Below are 14004 nucleotides of genomic sequence, written 5' to 3' on the forward strand. Positions count from 1 at the left end.
TTTTTTAAGTTAATATCTGACTTCTTCTGGTTTGCTTCTGTCCAGCTTTGAGTGCTGCACAGACGGAGCTGCTGGACCTGCGGTGTAAATACAACCAGGCGATGGCTAACAAGTAAGACTCCCGATCATCACTTTTGTGTTTGTTTTACCTCAAATTGCTGACAAATCTTCAAACATGTTCCCCCACCTCCTCCTACCGCATTCATAATGGTTACCCAATAATTGCTCTTATTTAGCCTGCATAAAATCATGCCCATTGCAGAGCTGAGGAATGCCATTGTAAAAAACAAAGAGTGAGAGTGACTCAGCCACTAATGCAGGTCGATGAGAGAGGTCTGTGTTTGCCTTCACTGGCAGCTGGGCCTTGACAGCCCTCAAGAAGAATTGCTCCATTTAAAGATTGCTTCAGAAAACACTCTACCTTGTCCTGGTCTTTGAGCGCAATGTATCCACCGCATGCCTGAAATGAATCTGAGCTTGTATGAAGGATGTCGATAGACATTCAAAGTAAACACTCCTTTGTTTGGGTTGTGCTCCAGAGCACAGTCAGCCGCTGCTAATGGATTTTCTCCCAGGCTTAATCCATGGTGCAATTGAACTGGTGTTTCTAGAGCCACTGCCATTCATTTTGCTGGATTGGACACATTTTCCGTTTGGTCCTAACACTTTTGCGCAGAGCAGCAGCGGAAAAAGTCCATTTCCGTTATGTGGTTTGTCACACAGGGAGTGCGTGTGCTGTCCTGATCCCATCAGGAACACCGACCCCAGAGTTCCAGCTGCAGTTTTCCTGATCCTCAGCAGCTGAACACAGATGCCGGCATCTTTTACTCTCGCTGTGTTGATAAGAAAGATAATTTGTCTACTGACTTGAATAGCTGAGCAGGTAATCAATACAAAACATTTTCCGTACAGCACAAGTTCATTAAACTGGAAGCTGACACCTGTTAGTGTTTGCTGTTGGCTGTCTGCTTCGCTCTAATGACAAGACCACGCCATGGCCAAGACCCTCTGAAACTGAGGCTGCACCACACAACACTGATGATCATTAACATCAAGAATGTGCCTGGTTTCAGATCTGGCGAAGATTGTTTCGCTCTCTTGAGATCTTCCAACTCAGTTGCTCTCTTAGATTAATGATATTTTAGGGAATCACACAGCTTGATGTCACAGAGCAGAGCAGACGGGTGCAAACATGAAAGTTTGACTGAATGTAGTTAGTTTGAATGTGGATTTTAAAAAGTCTAATACGTTCTTTGAGCAATTCTTTTTCTCTTGGCAAAAAAGAACTACGTCCCTATGTGCATATTTAAATCAATCACTGCTTCCTTGTTAATTCAGCCTTATCTACCTTTTGAAAATCAGGTCCCTTGTGAGCAAAATGAAACTGTTGGACTTCAAACAAACCTCATGAATAATCCAACCGAGTTTCTGTTTAAATTAGACCACTCTGATTGTTCGATGCATGGAGGCAAGTTGGAGTTCAGTCTCTGGAGTTTTAAGGTGACGGATCATTTGAGCCCCTGCTTGCTGTTTGGCCTCGTCGCTGTGAAGGGTTGTGCCATCGGTATTGTTTCTACACCTGCTGGTTTTCAATGACCATGCCTTCAGAATAAAATTAACTTTTTTTTTCAAGCAGATTGTGATATTTTCTTCAACCCTTTGAAACAGAGTATTGATGGGACATAAGACAATTTAATGAAGGACACAAATGAACTCTTAAAAAAAAAAAATCTTTCATTTCTGTGATTTTTTTTTTTATCTGAATGTTCTGATACTTTTTTCTTTAATTATCAGTTTAGAAATCCTTATTGCAGTTTCCAGTAAAGTTCCAGCATTGGTGCAACGTTGCACTACAATGAATAAAGGTTGTGATGCTCATCTTCATTCAACCTCTTCATCAAAAGACATATTTTTTCTGCCTCCTGCCTGAAAGAACATACCCAAAATGAATGAAGAATTTCTTTACAACTACAAGGCCTGTATGTATAATCTTGGTCCTAAACAAATGCTGAGACATGTGAGATTACTACAGAAGTGTCAGATTCTAGATATTTGTTACTGTGTCAGAGTAACTTCACCTCAAACACAGTAGGAGATTTAAATGGTTATCTCCTCCTAAAAGAAAACCACGGCACTTCCAGTGAAAAACAGAGGGTAGCGTCCTAGTTCATCTAGGAATGAGTAACGTAATGTCTGATGAGGAACTGTAAAAAAGTAGAAGCTAAAAAAGTGAACCTGAGCAGTTTTCCAGATGTTTTAATAGAGGTGTTACACAGTAAGTAGAGCGGCAACCCACCAGCTTATTTTGATTGTTAACAATTTGGACAGTCAGGATAATGGAGGGATAGCCCCAAAATTTCAGCTATTTCTGCTAGGAAGAGTTAATAGTTCACTATAAAACCTCCTTCAACACTAATGGAAACTACCATGATCTTCATGAATAATTTCAAACAAAGCCAGAGTCACAGGAAAACACATTAGCAAAGTTTTTTTTTTCTTTTATTAACCTTTCTTTAACCAGATAATAGAAACAAAACCTTTGAGATCAAGATCTCATTTTCAAGGGTTACCTGGCCAAGAGGTTAGCAGCACATGTCACAATAAATAATACACAAATAAATAATAAAATTAATAATAAATAACAGTTTTTACCATAAAGCAGCTAAAGTTTGCTTGATGCTTAATGATTTTGTCATTTTTGTTGCGACTTTTTCTAAAAAATTATCTATATCTAAAGTGGACAGTGCTGTTCTCATGCTTTTGTTACTTTACCATTTAACTTACTGCTTGGGGTTTGAATTCTGTTTAGTTTTGGGTGGCAGTGCTTGGTAGAGTCTTTTAGCTGAGTTTCTCTTTTTTCCTAAAATCATTTCCTGTGAGTGTCAGATGAGCCTGCACAATCAAGTGTAAACTGGTCATTAAGTGCACTATTGTGCTTTGTTTTTATTTTGTGGAAAAAAAAATAAAAGAAGTGAGAACATACCCTCATTAATTATGTCATCTGTCTGGTGTGTGTGTTGCAGGGCAGCAGAAGTCGACGCCATCATGGCAAATCTTGAGAAAACCAACCAGGTGAGTTCAGTCTTGCTGTGCATTTCTCTGATTGAAAAGCTCCTTCGTTAAGGTAATCACTCCTGTAATCAAGCTTTTGCCTTTAATTAGATACATCCCCCCATCCCCCACCACCACCACCACCACCACCACCACCATGTCCTTCCTGTTCCACCTCCCTCCCTCCCCTGAGTGTGTGATTAGTGAGTGTAAACTGTTGGTGGGCGCACTACGGCAGCATGGCTCCACTCAGCAGCGAACAGGAGGCTACCGAGCACGATTGATGCTGGAGTGTTGAACTCTGGGGTTCTTAGTTATCTCATTGCCTTGATTGCTTCCTATCCCAGTGATACTTCTTTTCTCCTGCTTCTTTCCTCTCCCCTCTGCCTTTCTCTCCTCGCACTGCTCTCTGCCAGCAGCTTCCAGATAAATGTTCTCAAAATGAATCATTAATTAGCAGGCCGGGTGTGACAGAGCAGGTAAACAGTTTGGGGAATAAAGTGGGCTGACTAAACAGCCCCCTCAGCAGAATAAACCAGTGGCTGCACTCGTCTGTCAGGCCCCTGCTCAGGTTTTCTCTCTGCGTTAAATTTCTGAACAAGGGTGCCTCCTTTGATTTATGTATGTTCTCTCACCTTGATCATCTCATTAGCCAATTGACGTGGCTGGTGTATGAAAACTGTAAAACTGTGGTACTGTTCCTGTGTGCAGAAAGCAGAAATGGCTCAGAGGGAAGTGGAGAGGCTAAAGGAGCAGTTGGCCAGTGGCCCCAGTGCCACCGCAGGGGGCTGTCCTCCGGCAGAGGGCACAAGCAGGGTAAGAATAATGTGACGTTGGGTGTGAAAGCCTTTGATTTTAATGACCACATGCAGGAAGCAGCGCTGCGGGATAAAGAACAGGGAAATGGATTTTACTAACACCTTGACAGAGCTGTTGCTCTTATATTAACTGCATATCTACAACTCTGAGCTTACATTTAAATGTACCACTGATAGCAGAATAGGTCCCTGATTTAATACCTTGTAAATATTTTGAATATAACACTTTGTTTAAATCACTTATCCCCAAGAAGAGAATGTTTGAGTATTCTTTAAATGGTGCTGAATGAATATTTACCTATACAAAAAGGCCTGTGATTAAAGCCATGATAACTCCGGTACTGTTGTGACTTTAAACTGCAGGTGGTGCCTGTTTTCTCATCAGTAAGCTGAAAATAAGCAGGAGACATGCACTTTATTCTTCAGTTATCTCTCAAGGACCTGGAAGAACTTGGTCTAATTCAGCTCTTTGTAATTTTAGTATTTTTTTCCTTATCAAAACACGACCATAGCTCAAAGCTTTAAGGAAAAGATTTACATCCACCGATCCCCAGCTGAAACCTTGAAGTCCGCCCTCCCATTTTGAAAACTTGTGATTCAGATGCTTTTTTTTTCTGTACGATTGCTCAGAAGTCAGATGACTTTTTTAAAAAATGTTTACCTTGTGATCATTTTCCCATACTTTCCCTGTCTTCACTTTCTCCCCTTTCAGGAGAAGAACGAGAAGGGCGACGTGTTGCCCTCCCAGCTGGAGGCCGCCTTGTTGGCTAAAGACAGAGAAATCCTCCGCCTTCTTGAAAATATTCAGCGGCTGCAGTTCACACTACAGGAAGTTCAAGAAACCTCTGCCAATCGGATCCTAGAGCTGGAACGCCAGCTGGCCTATAAGACGGAGGCCATCGAGGTGAACAAATGAACACCTCCACATCTCTAATAATTACTGAGTCGCTTGTTAACATGAAGTAAGACATGTTTCTTATTTTTTCATCTCAGAGATTAGAAGCTAAGCTGCAATCCCAGATGGACTATGAGGAGATTAAAACTGAACTCAGGTGTGTTGGTGTAGTTTGAAAGTGTTTAAAAAATCAGAACGTTCATGTTTATCCAAAGGTATGACTCTGGACTTTTGTTTCTGTCTGCAGTATCCTAAAGGTTATGAAACTGGCTTCAGCAAACGGCAACTCGTCCCAGGTATAAATGCTCCCGTTTCCAGCCGACCGGTCTTTCTTTCACTAAACTTAGACTTTGTTTTGTTCTTAATGTTCTGTTAGTGTCAGGGAAGAAAACTACTGCAGCGTCATTGAATGCCTCACTGATCCATCACCCATTATAACAATATCAACAGGTACTGTAATTGATTAATCAAAAATTAACAGCTTGTGTGTGCTTGTGTGTATGTGTTTTTATAGGATTCTGCCAAAGCTACAGAGGCTCTTTTGCTGGATAAAGAGGCTTTTCTTCCATCTCACAAGTACTTAGTGGATAAAACCCGAATATTGCACAGCAATGGTAAAATTTGTGTCTCAATTTATCACATTTTGAAAATATTTATCAGTTCAGTGTACAAGTTGTGTGGTTTGGACAGGAGTTTTGTCACCGTCTGAAAACTCCCCATACTTCACTGATTGATTTGTGGTTAATGGTCAGGCTCAAAGATTAAATTCTTCACTGGATATTTTTTGTGTGTGTGTGTGTGTTTTCTTTCCTTAGATGATGATCATTCTGAGGATGCAGGCAGGGAGATAGGCAGGCCGCCCGGATCCCTCTCATCTTCCTCTCAGGCTGACAGTCGTGCCTCCCCCAGCCCAGGTCCCCCCAACCTGGACAGCTCCTCCTCCAGCCACGATCTCCCGCGTTCTTTTTCTGTGTCGCCATGTTCTGGGGACCGACTGTCAGGTGACCACATCCTTCATAAGCAGCTCCTCTCGCCACACTTTAAAAAGGATGGCCTCATGGCTTTCCCCACCGCCCTCTATGCAGCCAAAGTTGCACTCATGTCAGCCTCTCAAGGGTCTGGGGGAGCAGGCAGCGGTGACACCGGCCTGCCTAGCGACCAGTCAGAAAGCGGCAGCTCGACTACAGGAGACGATGACCAACTGGACACAGCTGAGATCGCGTTTCAGGTGAAGGAGCAGCTGCTGAAGCATAACATTGGCCAGCGAGTGTTTGGCCACTATGTGCTGGGCCTCTCCCAGGGCTCAGTCAGTGAAATCCTGGCAAGACCCAAACCCTGGAGGAAGCTGACGGTGAAAGGCAAGGAACCTTTTATTAAGATGAAGCAGTTTCTCTCTGATGAACAGAACATCTTGGCCCTCAGGACCATCCAGGTACGACAGAGAGGTAAGTGAAAAAGAGTTCAGGGAACAAATCCCACACTTACCCCATCACGTGCTGTCATACGGCGCAGAGCCATAGGGACAGTAGATGTTTAGTGGACTGACATAAACGTGCTGCCATGTGTAGCTGAAGCTACTAAGAAAAGAAGGTTTAAAAAAAAGTCTTTTGTGTCTGTGAAGCTACAAGATTTTAGATCTGATGTCTTGGTGGCTTAGTTCCTGGACCTTTTTGTAGGTTTAAACCTTCTAATCTACTTGGACCACATCCTTGACTTCTCCACGGCTTCCTCTGCCATGTTTATAGTGTTACTTTTAAACTTTGTTTTCTCCCTAGATTTGCAGCTTTTTGAAAGTTGAGCTTCCCGTATACTGCAACCTCAGACAGCATGCGCTCAAAGGCAGCCATTGATCTAACAGTCAAAAGCAAAGCCTTGGAACTGCTCTCTGATCAACCATCCCACTCACCCCCCTTTCTCTCCCCTCCCTCTCTCTATCTCTATCTCTTTCTGTTACCCTCTGTGGCAGGGAGCATCACTCCACGCATCCGAACTCCTGAAACTGGGTCAGACGACGCCATCAGGAATATCCTGGAGCAGGCCAAGAAGGAGATCCAGTCCCAGAGGGGAGGTGAGGATGAAAATTTGAGTCGTAAGTCATATTTGAAAGCCATATTGATTGTTTTTCTTCTCCCTTTCTTTTCTATTGATAGTTTTTAGTATCTATTTTGATCACTGATTTAATGCATCTATGTTTGAAAGATGACTTGAGGGTGCATCGACGTCAGTGTGTGGTTTTTTTGTTTAGGTGATGGCAAGTCATCTCTGAACAGCTCATCTGGTAGAAGCAGTAATGGGGCAGGCAGCAGTTCTGATGAAACCATAAAGAGCATCCTTGAACAGGCCAGGAGGGAGATGGAGGCACAGCAGCAGGCCCTCATGGAGATGGAGGCTTGTGGGAGAACCTCCACTGCCAGCTCAGGAGTTCAGGTAGAACGTCTGGGCCCCCCCGAGCGCTCCAGGACACTACCTTTACCCATCGCCATCAAACAGGAAGAAGGGGGCTGTGTTACTGTGTGCATGGCCAACTCCATCAGCAGCCCTCAGACCCCCCTCAGCGTCCTCTCCCCGGCTGCTTTTGTTCAGAACATCATCCGAAAAGTCAAATCAGAGATTGGTGAAGCAGGCACCTACTTTGATCAGCACTGGTCTCAGGAGCGTGGATCTATGGTGCTCAGTGTTGGAGGTACCTCTCAGCCCTTCAGTTCGGTCTCTCCTTCCTTGTCTTCCTCTTCCTCTGGGCCCTCAACATTGCCACGGCCCTGGCCACGGCTAGAGAATGGCGATGGCCTACCGAACAGCGAGGAGGCCTCTGCTGCGGAGGATGAGCTGGGTCTGAGCCGACCTGTGGAGGTGAAGGTGGAGTCAGACACCTCGGTGAGCGGTGAGTCCCCAGGACCAGGCTCAGGACGCCTTTCCTACTACCCAGCATACATACCCCGTGCACTGAAGCCCACCGTGCCTCCCCTGACACCGGAGCAGTATGAGATGTACATGTATCGGGAGGTGGACACCATAGAGCTGACCAGGCAGGTGAAGGAGAAGCTGGCAAAGAACGGCATCTGCCAGAGGATCTTTGGTGAAAAGGTCAGCAGTTTGATGTGTTTGAATACCAAAAAATGTTGTTTTTTTTATTATTTCTAATCTGGGTAAAGAACGAAAAGATGACAATATGTTCCTTTTTTGGAATAGATTATGATACATGTTGAAGACTGAAATATTAGATTGTAGATTTAATTGCCACAGAAATTAATAAATATTTGCCATGTTCCTGCTCTTTACAGATGGATGCAAGCTAACATGTGTACAAAGGAAATATCCCTGCATTATTTATGCTATGTTGATCATAACTTTAGCAAATCTTTTCCTATCAAAACAATATAATAAGCCATATAGGTTGATGGCACTGCGATCAACAGGCGATCTGTCCAGGGTGTATCCTGCCTCTTGCCTGGCGGCTGCTGGGATAGGCTTCATTGGGGTAAATGGGCATAGAAAATAGATGGAGGGTTGGCATAAAATTTGAGTGTTACACTTTTTTTTTTTTTTTTTTTTGAGCCTAAAAGCCTTATGCGTGGTTTATTTTTTAGATACCACATGTTTTACCAGGCTGTAGTGTTCTTCTATGTTGTGGACAGCTTTCACTCTGGTGTAGTGCATTTTAAGTCTTTCCAGGCTGGTGGAAACCAACACTTCATTTCTGCTGGAGTGCTGGTTTCCACACCAGCAGAGATGGCTAGCACACAGCAGGTTTAGGTTGAAGCTTCCTGCAGACAGCTTTTTTATTTAATTATTTGGTTGTCATTTGGCTCAGATAAAATATTCACCTGAACTTCCCAACAGAACCTAGTAAGTAAATGTAGTAAATAAATTAAACATGGTTGACTAAAAAGACAATCTACTTAATATAGATTTAGATAATTTTTGGATGTATTTGTTTCTTAACTTAATCAAGAAAAAAAAAGTCTTAGCCAATTTTTTTAAACCAGATTTTACTTTGTTTAAAAAAACAGGAAATCTATACAGAGAAAAAATAAAAAAATATAAATTTTCAATGAAAAAAAAACTTTTATTTGCATTTTCTGAACTAAACTACTCATATATTGCATCCCAACTACTTGTCAAATGTGCCTGTTAAATTCCAGAAAATCCCTGTTTTTTGTATGTTTCCATCTGTAGTGGATCAAGTTTTACTGAGAAAGTTTGACACAATGATTGAACTTTGACCTTTTATCAAGAATCGTTTGTTTTCATAAATGCTTAATAAATTCTACTGCTTAAATACTTTTACTCTAATTCAAATTACTTTTTACTAGCATCTTCATGTATGGTGTACTGTCTCCCTCTAGTGGTTGTTTCCTGCAAGTGCATTACTGAAGATTTTCTGAAGATCAACATGAATCTTTATGCTATTATAATAATTTGGACTATTTATGTTACTGTTGCATTATAGATTTGGTGTGTATTATTATTCTGTTTCATGCCATAGGTGCTGGGACTTTCTCAGGGGAGTGTCAGTGACATGCTGTCTCGACCTAAACCATGGAGCAAGCTGACCCAAAAAGGCAGGGAGCCCTTCATCCGCATGCAGCTGTGGCTACTGGACCAGCTGGGACAGAGCCACAACCAGCCTCCAAACCAGAGCCACACTCAGGGTGAGGCTGTAGTTAGATACAACACTCAAGCTTCTGTCCTGTTTCTGTATTGTATTGTTTCCTGTATTCTGATTATGAACTTATCATAAATCCTTAATTCCAGATAAAAGCCCAGTAACAGCCCAGTCCTCGCCTTCCCCACCTCCTAGCCCGGCAGAGGGTCATTCCAGTCCGCTGGTGGAGCCTGTCAGTCTCTCCTTTGAGAGCAGCAAAGAAAACCATCAGCCTGAAAGCCTTGGCTTGGGGTTGCCCACACATCCAGAAGGAGGGAAGTCCACTCCTAGCTTCATGGCTCTACATCAGCCCACAAACCCTGTGGGCATCCAGGAGTTGGTGGCAATGTCTCCGGAGCTAGACACTTATGCCATCACCAAGAAGGTCAAGGAAGTGCTAACGGACAACAACCTAGGTTGGTCTGAGTTCACACTGTGGGGTTAAGCTTACTCTCCCAATAAATGCAATAAATAATCATAAATATGCTGTGTATGTTTTTTTTTTTTCTTTTTTCTTAGGCCAGCGTCTTTTTGGGGAGACTATCCTGGGTCTGACTCAAGGTTCAGTGTCTGACCTACTCTCCAGACCCAAGCCGTGGCACAAACTGAGCCTAAAAGGCAGGGAGCCATTTGTTCGCATGCAGCTTTGGCTCAACGATCCTCACAATGTAGACAAACTGAGGGCCATGAAGAAGATGGAAAAGAAAGGTGTGCACCCACAGTGTATACTGTCACATCCCTCAGTATCAGATTTTGTTGGTGTAATTATAACCTTCCCGAATATCCTCCTGTCTGCTCTCTAGCCTATTTGAAGAGGCGGTACGGGCTGCTGAGCACCGGCTCTGACAGCGACTCGCCCAGTACTCGCTCTGAGTGTGTGAGTCCAGCTTTGGCCTCGCTGGACTTGTGCCCTTTCAGCCAGGCGAAGAAGCCTCGGGTGGTACTGGGAGCTGAGGAGAAGGAAGCCCTGAGGAAGGCCTACCTGTTGGAGCCCTACCCCTCTCAGAACACCATCGAGATGCTGGCCTCACAGCTCAACCTTAAAACCAACACTGTCATCAACTGGTTCCACAACTACAGGCCAGTCACTGTTATTAACAGCAGTTGATTTATTTAACACTGCAACCCATAATCACAAATATTTATATTGTTCAAGGATTCTGTTAAGTGATTGTCTAACAGCAATGTTTGTATCCAGGTCCAGGATGCGACGGGAGGTGTTGATGGAGGGTCTGCCGGACAATGACACAGATGCTGAGCACCATAGCTACTCCCCCTCCGCAACACGGAGCCCTCAATCTGATGGAGAGGAGAGGAGGCTGCAGCAGCCCTCAGGACACATCCACTCCAGCCTTCCTCTTAGCACCAACACCTCACTGCCTCATGTCAAACAGGAGGCAACAGACAGAGAAGATGATGAGGAGGAAGGAAGGGAAGACTCTATGAAACAATCAAGAGTGCAGTGTTTTCCCACAGCTGTAGCATTCTCACAACTGAAAAGCGAGCACGAGGGCTCCATCGCTAGCTGTCGCGACCCACACTTAGCCGGCCAAAGTCTGAGGCAGGAAGAGGGGGTGAGCAATCAGGTTCAGGGGCTCTACCCTGGCACAGTCTCCATAGATGGTCCCCAGAGAGCTATCCAGTCCAGGCAAGACGGGGAAGAGTCGAGAAAGTCACCTGTCGATCCCGTCAGCTTCAAGGCTTCATCAGAGCCCTGTCGCAGCAGCCTGGAGGTGTCCCTCAACTCCCCCTCCGCTGCATCGTCACCTGGCCTCATGATGTCAGTCTCCCCCGTTCCGTCCTCCTCTGCTCCCATATCCCCTTCGCTGTCCAACCCTGCATCAGCGAGCACCAATCACAGCCTGGACGCTAACCCGCTCCCCTCTTTCCAAAGCCCTAAACTCAACAGAAGCACTCAAAGACGCAACGAGAAAATGGCCAACCTTAATAACATTATTCACAGGCTCGAGAGAGCAGCCAATCGGGAAGAAACTCTGGAATGGGAATTTTGAACCAACTCTCCTTGTTTCTTGTCCAGATGACCCTTGTGGCACAGGGCAGGTTTAGATTGAAGCTTCCTGCAGACTGAAAAAGGAGCCTGGCTCCTGAAAGCCTGCCATCTCAGACTGATAACTCACAGGAAATGGGAATGCAAAGCTCAACATTAAGCTGAATTCTCCACAATTCAGCTGGGGGGGGGGGAGAAAAAATTTTTTAAAGGTGTATTTGTTTCTTTATTGTTTTCTTTTTCTTTTGATAATGCATACTACTTTTAAATATATGTGACAGCACTAGCTGTTCTTTTACTTATCGGACTTGACATGAAGACTTTTGCAGCTATGGTGTCATGAAATGTACACTGGAGTTCTGTAGATTGCCACTGGGTGAGATTAAAAAAAGACCCCTGTCTTAAGCCATTAAAAGCACTATAACTATTTGAAAAGAGACATTGACCAAATTTGCTACTTTTTGAATAGCAATTTTTCAAATTTTGTCTGTGAGACTGGACAGTTTAAGTCAAGTAACATGAAATCCTATTACTGACTGAGGGATAGTCATTTAAGACTCTAAATATTCAACATCTTGTATGTACTTAGTTTCTTGGTGATATGTTTTGAAATATTTGTATCTCACGTATAAAATGTGGTTGTACATGTTGTAGAACTGTCTGCAATAGCCTTCTCTAAACCTGATGTAGCATGGTACTCACCTGACCCTGTTATCCTCTGTAGTTAGTCACCTGTGATTATACTTGAGCAAAAACAAAAGAAAAAAAAACTTTGAAGAAAAAAACCTGAAAAAAGGTTATATTAAACCTAATACTGGAATACTTTTTTTTTTTTTTTTTTTTTTCTTTTTAATAATCCTTGAGGTTTACAGTTTAGGGCCCTTGTGCTTTTGGTAGTAAGTGAAACATTCACTTCTCATGAGCACAGTTTACATAATTTCTTTCAGACTTACCTCTCTGAACCTGTAAGGCACTGGTTTTCAGACTGTAATGGGCCAAGACACAGGACACCTGGTTTACCTCAGATTATGTTAATGCACATCATGCTATGACCATGCTTTTTTGTTCTTATACATAAACACGACCCTCAACTAGTTGAATCAGCAAAGGGAAATTACTCTGTATCATGCCTCAGATGTAAGTCGATTCCTTGGAGATCAAACATGAAACAAGGTGGACAGTTTAAGGATGAAAATATGTCCTTTTACAAAGAATATATTTAAATAATAAGCTAATTGTCCTTGTGTATGTATGTATGACCATCCTCCTCACAGGTAACAGCTGAACTAGTGCATTCTCAGAATGAGTCTTTCACTGTTGCACAAATAAACTGCACTTGATGAAAAATCTCGGCTGCTGAGCACTAAAACGTGCATTAGCTAGGCCACTGATGTCCTGTGCATTGATTTACTTTGGGGCTGAAGCTCTGTGTATTTGAAAGCATGATACATACAGTATGATCTCTCATCAACCTGAAAACAGTCAATCTATTAGTACTCTATAATTAAGTACACCCCCTCATATTATCTTTGGCCACTTTTGTATCGTGTCTGTAGACGTTTCTTTGTCATGCTTGCAAGATGTTCTTTATGTATTTTGCCTCTATTTTATACTCGGAACAGTTAACTAGATATCCAATACCTCGTGTATGAAGTACTTACAGCACTTAGATTTTGATAATTGTGAGGACTCAAGAAAATTTCAAATATTAACATTATCCTAACTTAGTGTCCACAAGTCTTTTGCCTTTACTGTATTGTTGAAGTTGGTAGTAAACACTTGCACATGTCTACATAGTTCAGAGGACTTGGATTGTAATTTGTAGAGATATATTTAACACAGTTATTAAAAAAATAATATCTTACATTCTTGGGACAAAACATGCTGATTATATTGACATAGAGTGTACAGATTTAATAAACCAAACCCATTCAAGCCAGTTGCGGTCTGGCAAGCTTGCCCATGTTTTAGACCTTCTCTCAGGGTAGTCTTGCTTTTTAAAGCTTTATTGAAACAGTTGCTCTCATCAGTGATGGTGATTACGATAGACATGTGGCGTAAAGAAGGATTCTGTTAAACTGTATATTAACTGATCACGTGGAAACTGTATGATTATGGGAATTTCAGCTTCCACACAAAAGGGTGGTTTGTTGGTGAGCTGTTGCAGTTTTGTAATTCATTACACAGATGTGTCAAAGTACAGTGTCCATTGGAATTACTAGGAAGAGGCTGATGGGTTACTTTTTCTGGAAATCACTAGACTTGCTCCCTAAAACATGTTTTTGTTTTTTCTTTGAGCTACAGAAGAATTTCCTCTGGTTTTCTTACCACTATATTTTGTGCATAATATATTGTATGATTAGAAGTGACATTTCTTATGTGAAAACTTCATTTTCTTTCATGGTAACATGGACATGTCTTTAAGAAAAAGAAATGTATTTACCTTGACCATTAACTTCTCATGTGAAACTCATGTCATTGTTTTGCATGCAATCCATTCTGGTCACGTGATAAGGGAAAGACTGTTTTTAGATTATTGCTCTTGCACAGGGGTGTTGAATCGGCACCTAAGGTATTTTTGCACCAG

The 14004-nt window shown here is 42.6% G+C and overlaps 1 protein-coding gene across 3 annotated transcripts in view; it reads left to right on the top strand.

Moving 5' to 3' along the window:
- The window catches only part of cux2b (cut-like homeobox 2b), an 83264-nt gene extending 71657 nt beyond the window's left edge, over nucleotides 1–11607 (top strand). For 2 of the 3 annotated variants that reach the window (XM_041999696.1, XM_041999698.1), the window contains exons 8-22: nucleotides 46–112; nucleotides 3024–3072; nucleotides 3763–3867; nucleotides 4582–4773; nucleotides 4863–4921; nucleotides 5012–5060; nucleotides 5279–5378; nucleotides 5580–6209; nucleotides 6731–6853; nucleotides 7010–7848; nucleotides 9251–9416; nucleotides 9520–9825; nucleotides 9929–10117; nucleotides 10213–10489; nucleotides 10608–11607. In XM_041999696.1, the coding sequence (XP_041855630.1) occupies nucleotides 46–112; nucleotides 3024–3072; nucleotides 3763–3867; nucleotides 4582–4773; nucleotides 4863–4921; nucleotides 5012–5060; nucleotides 5279–5378; nucleotides 5580–6209; nucleotides 6731–6853; nucleotides 7010–7848; nucleotides 9251–9416; nucleotides 9520–9825; nucleotides 9929–10117; nucleotides 10213–10489; nucleotides 10608–11421 (3965 nt within the window). In that variant the 3' untranslated portion in view covers nucleotides 11422–11607. The remainder of the gene's footprint in view (nucleotides 1–45; nucleotides 113–3023; nucleotides 3073–3762; nucleotides 3868–4581; nucleotides 4774–4862; nucleotides 4922–5011; nucleotides 5061–5278; nucleotides 5379–5579; nucleotides 6210–6730; nucleotides 6854–7009; nucleotides 7849–9250; nucleotides 9417–9519; nucleotides 9826–9928; nucleotides 10118–10212; nucleotides 10490–10607) is intronic. The other variant, XM_041999697.1, reaches the window with a different exon arrangement.
- The last annotated feature ends 2397 nt before the right edge of the window (nucleotides 11608–14004 follow it).

Source organism: Melanotaenia boesemani, chromosome 11, assembly GCF_017639745.1.
Source record: "Melanotaenia boesemani isolate fMelBoe1 chromosome 11, fMelBoe1.pri, whole genome shotgun sequence".
NCBI classification, from domain to species: Eukaryota; Metazoa; Chordata; class Actinopteri; order Atheriniformes; family Melanotaeniidae; genus Melanotaenia; species Melanotaenia boesemani.